At 46.7% G+C, this 17,900-nt stretch overlaps 1 protein-coding gene and 1 long non-coding RNA gene across 8 annotated transcripts in view; one reads left to right on the top strand and one right to left on the bottom strand.

Moving 5' to 3' along the window:
• The window catches only part of LOC123783195 (uncharacterized), a 52,143-nt gene extending 48,844 nt beyond the window's left edge, over window positions 1–3,299 (bottom strand). The window contains exons 1-2 of the long non-coding RNA XR_006777155.2: window positions 2,696–3,299; window positions 598–1,571 (exon numbers count right to left, since the gene is read on the bottom strand). This is a non-coding gene — a long non-coding RNA (uncharacterized LOC123783195). The remainder of the gene's footprint in view (window positions 1–597; window positions 1,572–2,695) is intronic.
• The window catches only part of FLI1 (Fli-1 proto-oncogene, ETS transcription factor), a 122,318-nt gene that overhangs the window by 6,803 nt on the left and 97,615 nt on the right, over window positions 1–17,900 (top strand). Inside the window, exon 1 of one of the 7 annotated variants that reach the window (XM_045783768.2) lies at window positions 628–745. The exons of 5 other annotated variants lie outside the window; for them this stretch is intronic. Coding sequence is in view for 1 of the 2 variants with exons in the window: in XM_045783766.2 (XP_045639722.1) it covers window positions 2,260–2,277 (18 nt within the window). In the remaining variant the exon portion in view is untranslated. Of the gene's footprint in view, window positions 1–627; window positions 746–2,007; window positions 2,278–17,900 lie in introns of those variants that run through there. One more of the 7 variants, XM_045783766.2, reaches the window with a different exon arrangement.

Below are 17,900 nucleotides of genomic sequence, written 5' to 3'. Positions count from 1 at the left end.
CGCACCCTCCTGAAAGCCCTGTTGTCGTTTGAAGGTCGGCAGAGTCTGGGCTGAAAAGGAAACAATTTGGGGTTTGAAAGGATGTAATTCATTCTTCCTTTCCCTTTAACCTCTTTCCTCTCTGGAAAGCATGTGGAAAAGCTGAAGGGAAGAGTGAGAGGGCAGGCGGCCGGCCGAGGGGAGGAAAGGGTTAAGCCTGATTTCTTTTAATTGAACTCCAGAACTGGTGGCCCCAGGCAAAGGGGGGGGGGGGACTGACCCCGCTAGCGGTAACCAGATGTGGCGGTCCCAGGGGAGCCCCGGAGCAGACCCCTGGATTGAGAAGCAGACAGGAGGTGGGGGGGGGGATCGGCCCGGCCCCCATCCCACCCCCCACCCCACCCCCACCTCATTCCCCCATAAGCACACCGAGTCTCAATTGCTGGCAGGCTGCACCCGCCACTCCAGGTCTGGTCACGTTCAGACCCGCGTCTGTATTCGAACCCAAAATTGGAGCTGAATTGATGAGACTAATTTCGAGAGGGGGGTGGGGGGGAGGGAGGCGAGCTAGCTTTCTGGCTCAATTGCTCCAGAAGAAATAAAGAATTAATAAGTCACCTTTTTCGCTGCTGTGGACACCCTTTTGAACTTTTTTTTCTTTCCAATTGACTCGGATCTCCTCTGGATTTTTTTTTCCTCCTTCCCCGGGTGGACTCTTAAATAAAAGTGAAAAAGTCCAAAGCGTGGTCTGGAGAGCGTGGACAAGGTAACCTGTTTCGGAGGTTGGGGAGAAGGGAGTCAGGCCGAGAGCGCCCGGGGGTGGGGTGGGGGTCCCCTCGCTGCGCCTGGACTCCTGAGTCTGCCGCAACCGGAGCGTTCGGCGGCACCGCAGGGGGACGGGGGAGGTCTCCGGGTGGCGGAGACCGACACTGCGCGCCGAGGGCCGGCTGGCCTCAGGGCTGGTTGGGGATGATGGTCCCGAGCACTGACCCCGGGGGCTCACCCGGGGGGAAGTCTGAGTCTGTGCGGCGATCTTGCGTGCTGCGCTCTGGAGACCTGCTGACCAGCGTGGAGGGAATGTCCTGCGGTGCTGTGGCTTTCTCAGTGCTCGGAGTAGCATTGCATAGGCGGCTCTGACCGAGCGCCGGCACTTGGGCCATCCGGTCCAGGTAAAGTGCGAAGGGTTTGACCCTAGGAGGCGCGGGTAGGTGGCCCAGGGTGCCTCCGGTCCCGGCCCTGGGCGGGCGCCGGGAGCTCTCCAAGAGCAAAGGGCAGAGGAGCGCTGCCCGTGAGGGCGCCCTTCTGCTAACAATGCGCTGGGAGCCTAGTCCGCGCCCCCGACGGTGGGGTCCTTCCGAAAGCGCCCCGAGTCCGCGTCCACCGGTGAACCGCTCAGAGCCTGCGGCGACTTGGCAGCCGAGGGCCCGAGTGGAAAAATTCCCATTGGATGCATTTTTTAATGGTTGGTTTGCTTCGGTCTGCGTCCGGATCTTCCCCGGCAGTAGGCTCCAGGTTATCCCCAGCCCGAGTTAACTCCCCCCCCAACCCCCAATAAGTTTGACTCCGGCTGGAAAAAGCATTAATGAATGTATCTGTGGGAAGAAACGGAAAGTGAATGAGTCAGGAGGGCCACCTTCGGCCAACGGCCCCGGGAAAAGGAAGGAGGCCAAAGACGTTTGGTTTTGGACTTTTGGGGAAGGTGTTGGGGGTGGGGGTGCAGCTTGCGGGGATTAGGGCGCGGGCGCCGGGCGTGGATCCCGGCATTGTTCCCAGCTCGCTCTTATCTCCCAGGAGCAAGTATCCTGTGTGCGCTGCGCATGAATGTATCTGGGCATCTCCGAGTATATTTATATAGTGTGTGTGATGCGAAAAGCAGGACCAGCAGAGGGGAGGAAGAGGGGGTGTGGGGGGAGGGAAGACGAGGGAGAGCAGAGGGGAGAGGAGAGGAGAGCGCGAGACAGCGAGAGAGAGAGAGAGAGAGAGAGAGAGAGAGAGAGAGAGAGAGAGAGAGAGATAGGACTTCCTCCCCGATTCGCAAAGTGAAGTCACTTCCCAAAATTAGCTGAAAAAAAGTTTCATCCGGTTAACTGTCTCTTTTTCGCTCCGCTACAACAACAAACGTGCACAGGGGAGCGAGGGCAGGGCGCTCGTGGGGGGCACGCAGGGAGGGCCCAGGGCGCCAGGGAGGCCGCGCCGGGCTAATCCGAAGGGGCTGCGAGGTCAGGCTGTAACCGGGTCAATGTGTGGAATATTGGGGGGCTCGGCTGCAGACTTGGCCAAATGGACGGGACTATTAAGGTAAGCGATGGGGCAGTGGGCGCGGGAGCGGCGGGGCCGGTCGGGGCGGTGAGGCAGCGGGCAGGCTTGGCGCGGGGCGCCGGGGTCCCGGAAGACGTGGCCACTCTCCCTTCCTTCCGTGCCCCGGCTTCGCGCGGTCTCCTCCCGCGCTCGGGTGGCGAGTCTCACTCGCGGGGGCGACCCTCCGGGCTCACCACAGACAGCGATCTCCCCCGCACCCCTTGTCCCAAAGCTGCGCCCGGCCCCTACCTACGCGCTGCGGGCCGGGCTGCGGGCGGGGGTCCGCGCGAAACCTAGGGACCTCGGGCGCGGATCCAAGCCCGGGGCCAGAGACCTCCGGGTCCACCACTCCCACCGGGCAAGTTGGGCGCCTTGACCCCGGCGCTGGGCACTCGCCTGGCGGCCGGCTTTTTCTTACCGGAGGCCGAAGGCGACGGGGGCGGGAGCTGCAGCCGCCACCAGCTCGGGTCCCCCGCCGGGAGGGCCCTGGGGAGGGCAAGTGGATGGGTTGCAGGCGGATCGGGGTACAAGTGAGTGCGCTTGGGGGGCTGTCCGAGCGGGCTCCTCCAGATGGAAGTCCCTGTTTACATGTCAGCGCGGGCTGGTTTCCCTTCCTCTTGGTACTTGTGCTGCTGAGCTCTCGGCGCTCGAGAGCTGCCGGCTCCCCGGGACTGACGGGCCGGCCTCTGCGCTCCGCGGGCGGGGGATCTCTCTGCAGCCTCGGTCGGCGCCGCTCCCCCGCGCCCCGGCCCCGGCTCTCCGCGCCCCGGCTAGCGCTGGCTCCAGGGCAAGGTCTTCCCAAAGAGGGTCCCGCGCCCTGCAGAGCCGCTTTTCCTGCGGTGGCGGGCTCGGAGCCGACGGCCCCGGCGACCGCCCTGCCAAGTCCATCCACCCCCCCCTTACCCCACACCTCACGCCTGGCTCTAAGTTGCAAAATGCAGCCCAGAAGGATGGATGAGGGTCTGGGTTTCGTGTCAGACTTCAGGAGTGTTGATTGCCTACTTCTTCTGGAAGCGGGAAGTGGGGCCGGGAGCCTAGAGGAGGGACACCCCCTAAAGTGACTGACCTTAAAGGACCGAGAGGAATGAATGGGACCCGGAGTTGGCTTCCAGGCTGTCCCGCAACACCAAGCAGGAGTCAGTCTGGAAAAACTATTAGGCTGGTGAGGTGGGGACTGGCAGAGCCCGCCATTCCCCAGAACCCAAAGGAATCAACTCTTGCTGAGGGCTGAGTTAAGAGGAGACGACGATGTTGTGCTTGGAGAATTTAAGAGATTTTTATCATTTGGGTGGAGTAGTGGTTTTTATTTTCTAAGGTTTTTTTTTTTTTTCTGAATGTTTGAAACATGCTGACTTAGGTAAAAGGCACCAACAGAAGGAACTTCAAAATCTGGAGATGAGATAACTGATTGTACTGAGTTAAGGGGAGCCTGTGTGAGTCCGGGTTCCTCCAGTTTAAAGTGCGTGGGGGTGACGAGTGTTTCTATGGCCGGGCTGGAGGTGGCCATGGGTCATTTATGCCTGTTTCTCTTCATGCTGGTGTGTGCCTGCAAGTGTCTGTGTATCCCTGGTTTGGTGAAAGGATGCTCCACTCTAGAAAAGTCCCCCTCGTTGGAACACTTAGCCCTTACCCAGAAGCACTCCCTCTGATCCGGAAGGGTGGTAAGATGGCTCCAGGGTCTTGATGTGGACACCCTAAGGAGAAGTGAAGCAATATCTCCTCTAAGGCCCTGTGCAAATGGAGGAAGCTGTGGTCTGTGTACCCAGGATGTGCTAACCTCTTTAGAGACACACACAAGGATTGGCATGGCAGGCAGTGAGAGCAGGCTTAGACGAGGCCCCTGGTCCTTCATGCTAAGGATGGAAGTGAAGGTCTTCTTTTCCATGTGGGTGGTGGGAGCCTGTGAGTCCCTCCAAACCCTCTTTGGGAGTGCCCTTGTCTCTCATGCAGGTGACCTGGTCCTGCAGACCCACCCACAGAGCAGTGGCTTTTCAAATCCTGAGGAGGGACTTCAGTCCCCCAAATGCGAAGGATCGAGTTGTTAGTGTATGCTTCGGTACTTAAATTGTGTGAAAGCCACAGTTTCCTGTTCCTGTGTGACCTTTGGATCTTGAGGTTCCTGGACCCTATTCCCGCAAGGGTTCAAATACTGTGTTTGGAGGGGACAGTGGACAAGGTGAGGCCAGTGGGTTTCTAGTCTCCACATGGGAATGCACAGTCCACTGAACCTGTTTGAACTTCAAAATCTTTGTACAAATGAAACGGTGAGACTACATTACCTCTACAGCATATCTTTCCAATCCTCTGTTCCTAAAATATCATGCTTATATGCTCTTATAAGGACCTGGACGTGCATGTCCACAAAATCCAGTTCTATACAGATTGAGGTCTGGAGACAGAAATGTAGAATGTGTGTTCCCAGTTTGAGTGACCTTGACAAATCATCTTTGAGTAATTCTGGAATGTGATTTTTATGCACCTGCATGTTTCTTCCTCAAACATAAGGCATGTCTCTCTTTCAAAATACCTATGGGTCTCCACACTAAGGAGGTATTTGGTCCAGGATGCCTGGGAAGTCTGGATTGCTTTGCAGAAGCTTTTTATTTTGTGCATAATTTGCACAACTCCATGTGATTTCAAAATCTTAATCTTGCTGCCCTTGTTATAAGTCCTTCTGTGTCGTGTTCTCTCCTCCTTTCTAAGAATGTCTCCTGGGAAGACTCTGAGCATCATGTTGGGGATAGCAAAATTTTCAGGAGCCATTCCACTCTTAAAGAAGAGTTAACAGACAAGTTAACCTGCGATATTAAACAACACCTACCCCACCCCTGCTCCCCACAGTGATATTATCAGTGTTGAAGATCACGTGATACTGGTTGCTACTCAAGAGATGACCTGGTTTCAAAACCTGCATCTCTTAGTCCTAGGCAGTCTTCCATTGAATCTAATTATTCCTTCTATGAAAGCTTGATTCAATGCACACGGTACCATTAAAGATGGGGAGACTATCAGAGAAGATGCAGACGTGGTGAGTGAAACAGGGAAATGCACAGAGGACTCAAAGTCAGAAAACCTGAGTTCATTCTCAGCTGCTCCTCAGTTGCCCTGTGCCCTACAGCAAGGTGCTTCAGCTCCTTGAATGTCAGTTTTCTCATCTGTAAAATGGGCCCAAAGTATCCCCCTGCCAGAAATCACAGTGAGGACTAAATAAAGTCTGATACCTTAGTCGAATGCACATTTGTTGAATTTCTCCTTGGGGATAGGAGCTTGTGGGGATCCCTTGGTCAGAGCCTTAGGTCACAGATCTGGATGTCCCATAATATGTATTTTATTAATTCAACCAATGTTAATCACGTGTCTATGATGTTCCAAGGCTCTGTTTTCTGTGTTGAGAATAAAATAGGTTATCAAAACCCTGCTAGAATGTATACGCTTGTAGAGGTGTCAGACACCTAAGTAAATAAGTCTGTGTCCGGGACGGATACACCTCCTGGAGAGCAATGAGGCAGGTTAGGGGCTGGACGGTGATGTGGCTGTATCAGCCAGGATGGCCAGGGAGGCTGCTTCAAATAAAGTCACAACGGAGCAGGTCCTGTCAGGTTTTGCCCTTTGCCTTGGGAAATGGCAGCACTATACAATCCCCTAAATGATGGGAGAACACAATGGGAAAGGTAGGTTGAGGTCCCTGCTGGGTTCTGTAAGTCAGCAGAGAGTGTGTGTGGCGGATGAAGGGGGTGGGCAGGAGCGTAGGTTATGGCTGGCAGGACAGTGCTATCCAGTCAGGAACGTTCGGGATGGTATCTGAGTAGAAACCAGCAGAGTGAGGAACACTGGGAGCAAAGACTATACATCTGTCCACAAAAAAGGATGCTGCCCTGACTTTGAAGAGTGAATTGCCAACCCCCCTCCATACACCCCCTTTTAACCTTCCTATTGCCTGGGTGCACGAGAACTCCAGGCAAGACAGCATTTGTCAGTTTCTCTGTCCCCATGACCACATTCAAGTGTTTTCCTCAGGTAATTACCAAATGGTGAATCCTGTTTTGTTGGCAAATAAATTCCACAAAAATCTTCCTTCCACTTCTCCTGCCATTCAAAGTCCAGTCTGTAGGTTTGCAACTGGAGAACTTTCGAGATTATTGAGCTCCATATGCACATTCTATGGGTGGGGAAACTGAGGCCCAGAGTTATTTAATGAACTACTTAAGATCACACAGCTAACTACTGACAGAGTCGAGAGGAGAAGTTAGGGATCCTAACCCTCAGGCTAGTGTTCTTTCCACCACTTCGTGAACATTTCATTTGCTTTCATTACAATACCATGAATTATAGAATCCTGGAAATAATGTATGTGTGAGAGAGAAGCAGACAGAGAAAGACCTAGAAGCCTTTAAAAGAAAAACCATGAGGAATCTGGCACTTTGAACTAAAGACATATCTGTTATTTACTGAAAAATGTATTACTACCATCCTGAATTATGTCCATACTTTTAAAAAAATTCCAAATTTTCAGGTAGGATTTTACATAGCTGTTTTCCAAAATAAATCCTTTTCCTATAGACAAACAATGTCTCTGTTACCAGGAGACCACAAAAAATACAGGATTTTTGCTTAAATAGCCAATAGGCCCCCTCTACAGACTGGGGACAGGTGGGCTGAATTCCTATTTCAATTCCTTTAATAATTGAATATTTGACTACTTAAGCAAAATATAACATAAGTTACAACATAACTTATAGACCCATCTTTCAGACTGTATAGTAAGTAGGTCTTAAATAACAACTGCATTAAATAAGATTTCAGGTTTCAATGTCTGCTTCTGTTTGGGGTTAACCAGTTACCTGGCATTTGGTTTTAAAAAGTGATTGGTTTAAACCAGGTCTATTTTCTAGAAATGTAACATTAGTCTAATGCTAGTACTGAGTTGCTCCAGAAAAAAAAAAAAAAAAAAAGGGAAAAATTTTATGATGATGAATCACCAGGCAGGATTTCTAATGGACTGAGGCCTTTATCCTACCTCAAACTTCAAAAAATATCCTCAAATGGTTAGTCAATACTCAGGCCTTCCTAGTCTTCTCTGAAAGAAGTCTTATTCTATCTGAAGCTTGATAGACAGGTTTTCAGATTAGGGACCAACTATCTAGGGTGAGAATTGAAAATCTACTATTTTCATTCATTTTAGACATTTAGCTACATTATGTAGGTCTAGAGTAATGTTTTTGTTTTGTTTTGTTTTGAATAACATGGCTTTCTTTTTTTGGCCTGTAGTTAAAACAGTCTTTCTATCTTTGGCTTGTTGTTTTGTGACAAATTGAGAAGGCTAAAGGACATTGGTCACTATGTACACGCACACACACACACACAATCTCGCAAAATCATCAACCGGAATAACAGCTTTTCTAGTAACCTCAGATCTGTGCAGGTGTGTTTTCCTTGCAGAAGACTTTCTGTTGCTGTAATGATCTATATCTAAAGTGCTCATCCCACTGATGTATCAGTTCATCAATGGGATGGTATTACTAAGTGATGTCACTCTGATTCTTCTACTGACGTCATAGACCCAACAGCAGTAGCCTATGTCCTTTGAGATGTTTCCCAGAGGCAATGGGTGGGGTTTTTCTATCCCCATACAGTCACCCTTAGCGCCGATGTCATGGAAGTTTGGCGGGATTAGACAGTCTAGGGGATAACCCTTTACTGTGTGAAGCTGTCCGGCTTTCTGGGGATCTATAACCTGAGCCTCATTGGCATCATAAGCTGATGCCAACCATATTAACACAAGTCAGCAACCGTGCAAATCAGTAAGGTCTTTTGCATGACTGTAATGCAGGGTAACCAAGTGCCGTCAAGATATAATGCCAGTGGCCAAAGGGCTGCAGTTCTGGAGACAGAGCAGGAGGATAAGCTGGGTGTGTGCACAGTGGAATGCAATAAGTGTTACGCTAGCCTCAAGGAAGGAAAGAGCAATTTCAACTGGAGAGACACAGAAAGACCTAACACCAATAGTTATTTATATGGTCCCTTCCATTTACAAAGCACTTTTGCATAAGTCTTTGCAATTAATCTTCATAACAGCCCTGTGGGAGATAATTCGGGATGGGAGACGTTAAAGTTCAGGGAGGTTAGGTAAGTTATCTAAGGTGACAGCCGATCGATGACAGAGTTGGGTTTCGAGCCCAGGGTTTCTGATTCCAGAACACTTGCTTTTTCTTTTTTTTTTTCTTTTTTTTTTTTTTTTAAGATTTTATTTATTTATGTGACAGAGAGACAGCCAGAGAGAGAGGGAACACAGCAGGGGGAGTGGGAGAGGAAGAAGCAGGCGGAGGAGCCCGATGTGGGACTCGATCCCGGTACGCCGGGATCACGCCCTGAGCCAAAGGCAGAGGCTTTAACGACTGCGCTACCCAGGCGCCCCCGGAACACTTGCTTTTTCTATACACACAGCCTCTTGGCACAGGTGGACCTGGACCTAGGCTATGAAGGATGGGCAGGACTTGCACAAGAAGATATCGTTTAGGGGCTTTCTCAGAAATAGGAATACTTTGGTGAGGTGGTGGGTGGGGGGATGCATATGAAGGAAAAGGTAAGAGTGGAAAGATTGGATGGGATTGGATTCTGGAGGACCTTCAATACCGTAACAAAGAATTTTGGTATAGAAAGGGGGAATCACAAAATTTTGAAGAGAGGGATGACCAACACAGCTGTACAAATCTCTTAGGAATGGAACCCTTCCTGTCAGCATCCAACTCCTTAGGAAATGGAGAAGGGAGTGGTTCCATCACTTGTCAGAGGCCACAAGAAGTGAATAGTCGACAAGATTAGACAGCCAGTGATAGGCTCAGACAACCAGACCATGCTCTCAGCTGTCTTTAGAGATATCTGTTTATTAAATATGGAGTCAGGGGAAGGAGGAGAAACTCTATTTCACCAAAGCTCAAAAAAATGTGATTTTCCTTCCATTCATTTAAATGTGTCCTCTGTCTCAGTGTTCTAGAGATTACACCGCAAGCCATCTTTTCAACTGGACAGTCTATCCTGGGGTACAGCTTTAGTTCCTTTTGAGAATGAGTCAGCAAATAATAATTGAGAAGAGACAAAAGGAAAGGTTGTTTCCCTGAGACTCAAATCAAATTTCGATAGAAAGTCACACAGGCCTGGCAAGCTTTTATAGTTTGGTTGTACCCATCACCTCATGCTGAAATTTCACCTCACGCTGAAATTTCACTCAAGCAAACCAGAAACTCAGCTAGCGCCATCATTCCAAACAGGATCAGAGATTAAGTGTTCCAATGCATTTCCAGATGCAGATCAGTCCCACTTAACGGCAGCTTCCAAGTCGCTTATGTCTATAAAAATGCCGACATATTTAAGACAGTTCCCATCTTTGGGAAACAAGGTACTTGCCATTTAGTTCATGACCAAAATCCCAGAGTATATAAATATTTCAAGTGACCTCCTAGAGAATGTAGACTTGAAAACTGAAATGTTTTCACAAGAGCAGACAGTAGTATGTGTCCAAGGTAATGAAAGACCTATGTCACATCGCAGTGCACACATACAGGAGGCCAGCATTACAGGTGCCATGGGAGCTCTAACCCTGAGTTTCTAGACACGTGTGGGTTTCACATGTCTCCTGGAATCTAACATTCCAGTAGCAGATTTGTTGGGTCTGGATATAGGGGTATTCATTGATTTTAGGTGTGAAGGAGTCTGAGAATGAACAATTTTGTACAATTGTTCATGTAGCAGAAATGTGACAACAGTTATTATTGTAAAATTACTCAGCTTATGAGTTGTCTTTAAGTTAATGCTGTTACCATCTGGGTAAATGCATATAGTTAAAACTAAATTCTTATACCCGAAGAGTCATTTTGCCTTTAGGCATTCATTACTTAATTCATACTCATTCATTTATTCATTCAACCCCAAATTGAACGGTATGGCCTGGCACAGTTCTCAACAGAATTCCACCTAAAGGAACAAGAACAAGATGTCTATAGTATTTCTTCCAAACTTCTAGAGAATAGAGTTTTCCCTCCTTTTGGATTTTAAGCTCTGACTATTGGAGATTCCAAAAGCAGCAATACTCATTGGGCGGAATCTTCATTTGTGGCTTTTTACTCTAAAGAAATGTAAGCACATTTTCCCAAGGATAACATCCAGCTTATAATTTCCATTGCCCTCTCACTCTTGGCGATACTAGTCTGTTGTATGGACATTTTTAGAAAACCAGGGCTTCGGCCAAGGAAAGGACTTCTTCTCGCTTTCTCAGCTGTAAGTCCTCTACATATATTTGAACACAGAGAAAAACACCATAAATGAAGTGCAAAGAGAAATGAGAAACTGAGGAAGACCGTTTCTCAGGCATAACACAAAAAGCAAATGTCCTAGGATACTAGATTTCTTACAAGTTAATAAGAAAAATGTAGACTGGTTAGCAGAGTGGTAGGTAAAAATGTTATGATAGACAATGCCAGAAAAAGAAATATAAATGGCCAATAGACATAGGAAAAGAATTTCAAGCATGTGCCTAATGATATTGAAATGAAAATCATGGAATTCCCACATTTATCACCTATGAGCGCAGTATCGCAAAGATTAAAACAGCTTAGTAATGCCTGATGCCGGGTGGGAGTCTAGCTTGGTACAATCATTCTGGAGGACACGTCAATTGGAAACATGGATTGGAAACATCGATTGAGATGTTAAATATTTATAGAAATTCGATAACAAGTCCAATTTCTAAAAATTTCGCTTACAGACATGTTCAGTCAGATATGAAAGATATATGCATATGATGTTTATTGTACCATCGTAACTGGAAAGAATCTAAACACCCATCAACAGGGGACTGTTCTGTGGGATAAAATCAATTGTCTATACACACTGATTTAGAAAGTTCCCCGGGGTATATTGTCACATGGAAAAAAGCAAGTTACAAAATCTGTGGTCTCATTTTTGTTAAAAAAAAAAAAATTGAAAATACACACATATGGATGGTTATGCATTGACAATTTCTAGAAAAATATACAAGAGGCTATTAACAGTGGTTACCTCTGGACAGAGAGAAATAGACTTTTATTTTTCACACTATAAACTTAGGTAGTCATTGATTTTTTAAATCACTAGTGTATATTAATTTTATAAATTAAAAAAAACAGACATAAAAAATAGGGACTTTAGAAATAGGTTTGTAAAAAACGGGCTGGGCACCAGCATTCTAACCCAAATGTGCTGATCTCAGAGACTTTAGGGTCTCACCTTGTAGTAAATACAGAGAAAAACTGTCCAGCCTAGGATCCAAAGACCTGAATTCCAGCCCCAGCTCTGCTGTAAATGAACAATGAGGTCTTAGGCAAGTGACTTCAGTCCTTCAAAATTCAAGTAAAATCCCTCATGCTTAATGTTTTCTGGTGCATACAGTGAGGGTATAATTTCAAATTTTCCTTTCAGCTTCCATGCTCATAAAACTCTGGTCGCTGGCAGTCTTTAGAAACATTTCTTATTTGGGGGCACGGCTGACTGAGCCTTTCACAGAAGTTCTATCTGGACCATGTGGCTCTTCCCCACAATCTTGGGGCTAAATTCTAGAGTGATCTTTGAGGCCAGCTGAAGCCTGGGGCTCTTAGGAGGTGCTTTGTGACTTTCTGTGAGCTCGTTGTTTTTATTACCAAGTGACACTGGAGCTGTGCTAATCCCTTTGCATTAATGCAAACTAAGAATAGGGCCTGATTCTGCTATGGGGTCTTACACTCTTTTCCAAAATTTGGTCTCATTTAAAACCCAAAACACATTTGGCCCCAAGCGCCTTTCCCCTGGACTTTTAAAAAATCCTGTTTAATTGAAGGGAAATTGAATTCGTCTGGTTTTGATTCATTTACACTTAACTCTTAAAAAAACGATATTTTGAGGACTTATTTGATGTCCAAGAAGAATTTTGAGCCTCTTAATGAGTTTTCTGGAAGGCTTTTTTTCTTCTTCTTAAAACAGGAAGTGGTGCTAGGCTATGGGCAAAAACAGAGTCAACCCTGAAAGGCCCCAATTCAGTTTGAAACTGTATCACCCACTATTTTACATGAACCCCAATGGCCCTAGCTAAGGCCTGCCTTTCCCGACTTCTTGCTTAAGAGCAAGAGACTCACTCACCTTCCGTCTGAGGAGGGATAGCATGAGGAGGAAGCAGGAGCAATCAGAGTCATCAGAAGGAAAAAAGGCTATTTCTCTAGCTCTTAAAATGTGCCAATATCTGTGTTAACCTTTATAGACATACCCACTTTGATCCTTGTACCAACCCTATGATGCACGTAGCACTTCCGTTTTGGAGAGGTGGAGTCACTTACCCAAGGTCATTAAGGTAGAAAGTGGAAAAGCAATGATTTGAACCTAACCCTGTTTGCCTACAAAGCTCATGGAGCTTCGCCACAGTGATCTGTCGCCAGATTGATACACACATCGATGAAATTTAGGCTCCAAGTCGAACCCACCTACCATGTAGGTTATGTTGTTTGTTGTGTCCTTTAGTCTAAGTGACTCCACCCTTAGCCTGCACGGGTCAGATTCATGGTTTATCTCAATTCTCTACCACCCTTTACTTAAGAAGGCCTAAGGCTTGTATTTGCCCCCAGGTAAGAGTCCATGGTCGACTTTTCTAGCAGGTGTAATGGAGAGCAGGCAAGACAGCATGAAACCAACAGGTTCTGTTTTACTTTCATGAGCTAACGAGATAATAAAAAGACAGAGTTTTGTAGCTCAATAGAGAATAGCATCTTCTTTGCCTTGACAATGCTTCCTCCTTTACCCTCCCCCTTTCTCTCTTGTTCTAACTCTTGCTTTCCTTCTCATGCTCTTTCACACACACACACACACACACACACACACACACACACACACACTACACACACTTAAAAAAAACACAAACCCAGATTGGGGGCTTATACAAAACACAAAGAAGGGAATGTTTTGCAAGGGTAAAAGGAAACCATCGAGAAAGGCTAACTTGAGCTCCAGTTTCTCCTGAAGAGTATTTCTTGTTATTTCAAGGCTGATTGACATAACTGCACCCACAGCTACCTCCCATCGGTTCCTTTATCAGCCCGAGAGAGCCTTCCTGTGGACTGGCCCAGCTTCCTGATTTATTTCCTTTTTCCTTTGGCAGAACAAAGAAAACCAGAGCTCCAAGGATACTTGGGACCAAACATAATTTAGCACCGAAGAAGCTATTATTTAAAAACGTTCATTCTCAGTGCATAGGGCCGAGGACCCGCCTTTGCAGTTTTCCACAATGTGTTGTTGTACGGTAGCACGATGGACCCCACGTGCAATTATCAGGGGTCAACGAGCCACTTGAACTCATCCTAGTGGTAGTTTGATTTCATTCAAAGGGGGAAATTGCGCCCATTCTCCTAGCTAACACCACACAAGCACCCCCCACCCCATACACATAGGCACAGCTTCAAGAGTTACATGGAACCCTCTGTATTGAGGGTTTGCTCTTTTGTTAACCTAACTCAACCCCACGGGCCAGCAAAGAAACCCTCTTCTTTGAAGATTTCATTCTAGCTATGTTTGAAGTTCTAACTCTAGAAACCTGCCTATAAGAAAAGAAGCTTTGAAGTCTATCCAAAGGGTCATTGACGTCAGTTGAAGAAGAAATTCCAGAAATTGGGATGAAGGCAGTGCTTTCCTCTCTTGCCTGGAGGATGCCATCTCACTCCTTACCACTCGGCCTCACCACCCGCTGTGCACATTATTTCTGAAAAACCTTTGCGCATAATCTGAAGAAATAGGGAACAGGACTAAGGGAGCTATCCGCATCCCTGTCACATCGCCTAGGGCAAGTATCCCAAGTTGTCAACTGATAGTACACCCCAGTACTCTAGAAGGTAAGAGGCCAATGCACAGGAGAGATCACTGAGGCTTCAGGATGGGATGTGTTGTAAGACGAGAACCAGGCAAAAGATAGTCCGGGCAGAACTCGGGTATTCCTGCGCCCAAACAACACACTGGCAATCGGGTGTTTCCAGGAGCAAAGTTATCAAGACTTCACGAATTCATGCTTTCTTTGTTCACCTGTCTTATTTCCTTACAGCTGTATAATACTCCTGGGGAATTGAAGATGGCACTTTCCAGAGAAACCAGCCAGGCAGCTAAGCAATCATGCAGCCACCCAAATGTTACTAGTCACCTTTTCTCGCTCCTTTTTTTTTTTTTGCAAAGATCACTGATTTGACATGGAAATCAAATTGAAACTGAAATGTACGTCCCCAGGCAAGCGAGATATTTCTAAGAGGAGAGGGTTAATTCACCATTGTTAATTCACACTGATTTCTCCCAACCTAGTCCTCAATGTAATCATCTCTAGATGAAAAGAGATCAGAAGGGTATTTCAAAAAGGAAAGTAACTCAGAAACTGTATGGCACGAGGGGAGTGTGTGAGGGTGGGTTTGGGCATGATTGGGGTGCTAAGGCTCACATCATCTGCTTTGGCAATGCCAAAGGGGAGGAAGTAACTGCCCTTCCTTGTGTGAGCAGGAGGGCTCTCTTTTCCTGGCACTGTATTCTGCCACGAGCTCTGTACCAGGTCCGTGACCAGTGAGGAATCCTAGAACATAGATCCATGAGTTATCTCATGCAGCTCCCCCAGCCGTGATAATCCTGTCTGTAGAGAACCTTATACTAACCTTGGAATTCTCTTCCATAAGAGCATTTTGGGCCAAAGGGCACAAGCAACCTTGTTCTAATAGGGTCTTTGGTGCAACAAAGGCCTTCCCAGAGGTCAAGAACTTAAGGGGCACCTGTGTTTTTTTGCACTTTTTCTAGAAAGGGAAGGGAGAAAGAGCAGACTACTTTTCTGGAAATGTCATTTCAGGAAAACTGGCATGCGGAGAATTTTCCAGGGTGCCTCCGTGAAGGCATCCAGGTGTGACTTTGCTGCTCTGGACATTAGAGCCTGTGAGCCCTTGCTTTCAGAGATTGGTGGATCTCCATATCCTTACTGGGTCTATAGTGGGTAAAGAATACCATGGTCATCGTCACTGCCTTCTTAGAGTTTGCCCCAGAAAGTCTTGTCGACAAGCCAGGATCAGGCAGTGGGGCTGGGTTTGGAGCTTATCAGAATTAACCAATTCTTCCCATCACTTTAGAGTGGATATGACCCAGACTCTTCTCTGCCCAGAGCACCTTTTTTTTTCTCCTTGATTTTTAAACCCTGAGTGCATTTCATGGGAAATTTCACACGCCTGTTTCTGATTCACTTCCAATTAAAGTCTCAAAATGCTGGTTTTGTAAGAGCTCTTTGATGATTCAGATTCATGTTGGTTCATCTTTCCCCCCCCCTCCTTAAAGCCCACAGAAGTTTAATAAATTTTGCTCAGACATTTGCATGCTTAATTGTTAAAAATAATTGGAAACAGGGGAGAATGTTTAACTAGTGCGCCAAAAACATGCACATTTCCAAGGGGAAAGAGAGAGACTGATGGCTTCGTGAAGGTGAACTCCTGTGGAAAAACAAGGGGTATCGCTGCAGGTGGATGCATCACTGGGAGGGAGGGTTGGCCCTAAGCTCAAGTCTTCTAGAAGGGTCAGGAGAGCGTTACATGAAACACAGGAGTTCTTCCTAATGCAGCCAGTCAGCATCGACAAGCTGTCCGTTGAGTGGTCAGTCTCATGGGAGATGCAACAGGTGGAGTGGCATTTTCCAGATGCTAATGCTGCTTTCAACTCCCTTCTGATTGGAGGGGGTTAGTGTTCTTGCAACAGCAAGCCTTGTTCTCTACCCCTTCCTCATAGACATTAATAAGCTTTGATGATGAGCTTACGTGGGTCCGCCTCTGCACTAAATGCAGAAGTGTCTGACCGAGCAGATCTGTGCTCCCCGGGCGAGGGGTCCCCTAGCCTGTCTGTGCATCTGTCTCTCTGAAGCGCCAAAGTGGGTACCAGCATTGGGTAATTTCAGTTCTGCTCCTGATTTGCCTTAGGCTGGCTGGATGACTTTAGGCAAGTTACTCTCCCTTTCTTAACCTCAGCTTCTCCATCCACCCAAAAGGATTAAAACTGCTAGCAGTAACCCTCTTCTCCCATGGATTTGGTAAAAATTCTGGAGCGATGAGTTGCTTTGAATTTCTTGAAGAAAGGCATTAATTAATTGCTACAGCTTGACTATTGGGTGGCTCATTATATGGTTGTTCTTGTCAATTGTAAATCATGCAACATTTTCATTTCTGGGGCCTTATTTGAACTTTTTACTAGGGGATCATCCTTCTCTCTTTATTGTCAGGGGCTGGTTAATAGTATTCAGTCAGCCTGAGTTACAAAATACAACTTTGTGCTCACACAATGTAATGTGGGAGTGCTTTGTGTGCTGTGTGGTGCTTCTTGCCTAAGAAGGGAGACACAAAAATCTTGTGAAGGCTGGCAGCGAGATGCTGGAGGGTTTTGTAAACCATTATGACAGTGGTAGAACGTTTCCCTGAAAGCCATGTGCCACTCGAAGTGTGAAAATCTAGATTCAAACCCACTTACTAGTTGCGATCTTGGGCCAGTTATTAAGTTTTCTAAATTTCTCCTTTCCTATCTGTAAAATAGGAATACTAATGATAATAATAATAAGTACTATTAAGTTTTCCAGCTGCCATACTGGCTAATTGTAAGAATCAAAAGAAGTACAGAAGTAAAGGCACTTTGTAATTGCAAAGCTCTGTGTAAATGCTGTTACTGTTACCTTTCCTATTATTCGCATCCAAGTCAGTGTTTGAACGTAACAGATGATAAAGGTTGCTACCATGGAATCCATGGGGTTGCTTTTTTCTACTTTTAATGATTCCCAAGACTTACTTGGATCTGGTAAATTTTACCAATTACCTACTTATTCATATCTCGTTGCCTATAAAGACACTCTCCCCTCTGAATGCATCAGTACAGACCAAACATCACATATTCCTCTTTTCCCTCCCTCGTATCCGGCCATTGTTATACTCGCAAAACTCCCATCCCAATCAATGGAGGTTTTACGTAAAAACTGAATTCAGGATATGAGTGCAGTCTCAGGAATTCCAGGCTTGTGCTGCTGATAAAGAGAGTGTGTCACACTGAAAATACCAGAGAAACAAAATTCTCCTGTCCAACCTATACTCAGGTTTTTCTTTTTAAGTTTGTCTCTGCTTTTAAAGAGTCAAGAGCCCTCCTGAAATATGAAACACATTATCTTTTAAAAAATTCCCTTGGGAACAGTTTTGAAATGCTCACCCCGCTACCCAGACCCCCCACTGGCTCTCCTGACTGATTCACCTGTGCCGCCTCCTCTCTTGTCTCTGTGTCTTTGTGGTCGTGAGTGAAGGCGGTAAGGACCAGGCCTGAATTCGGTTCATTCAGAGTGGAGCTAACTTCTCAGTCTCTCTGTATGCTCCACTTTACCATCCCCTTCCAGAAAGCAGAGTTTTCCAACGTGGCAGGAAGTGGAGAACTGAACTCCCTCCATCAAGGGCTGTGAATTTGCTGGGGTCGTGTTGGCCTGTCTTAAGCGTCGGAGCCGCTAATAGGCTTCCCTGATTGAAGTGTGGGGGAAGGACCAGCAGAACGAAAGTCATCTGCCTCAACGATGTCACCTCTGTTAGTGCTGAAGTCGG

The sequence above is a fragment of the Ursus americanus genome, chromosome 16 (genome assembly GCF_024610735.1).
Source record: "Ursus americanus isolate L20-20 chromosome 16, mUrsAme1.1.p, whole genome shotgun sequence".
Taxonomy (NCBI): Eukaryota; Metazoa; Chordata; class Mammalia; order Carnivora; family Ursidae; genus Ursus; species Ursus americanus.
The sequence above is the reverse complement of the archived record's forward strand: the minus strand, read 5'-3'. Positions and strand labels throughout refer to the sequence as shown.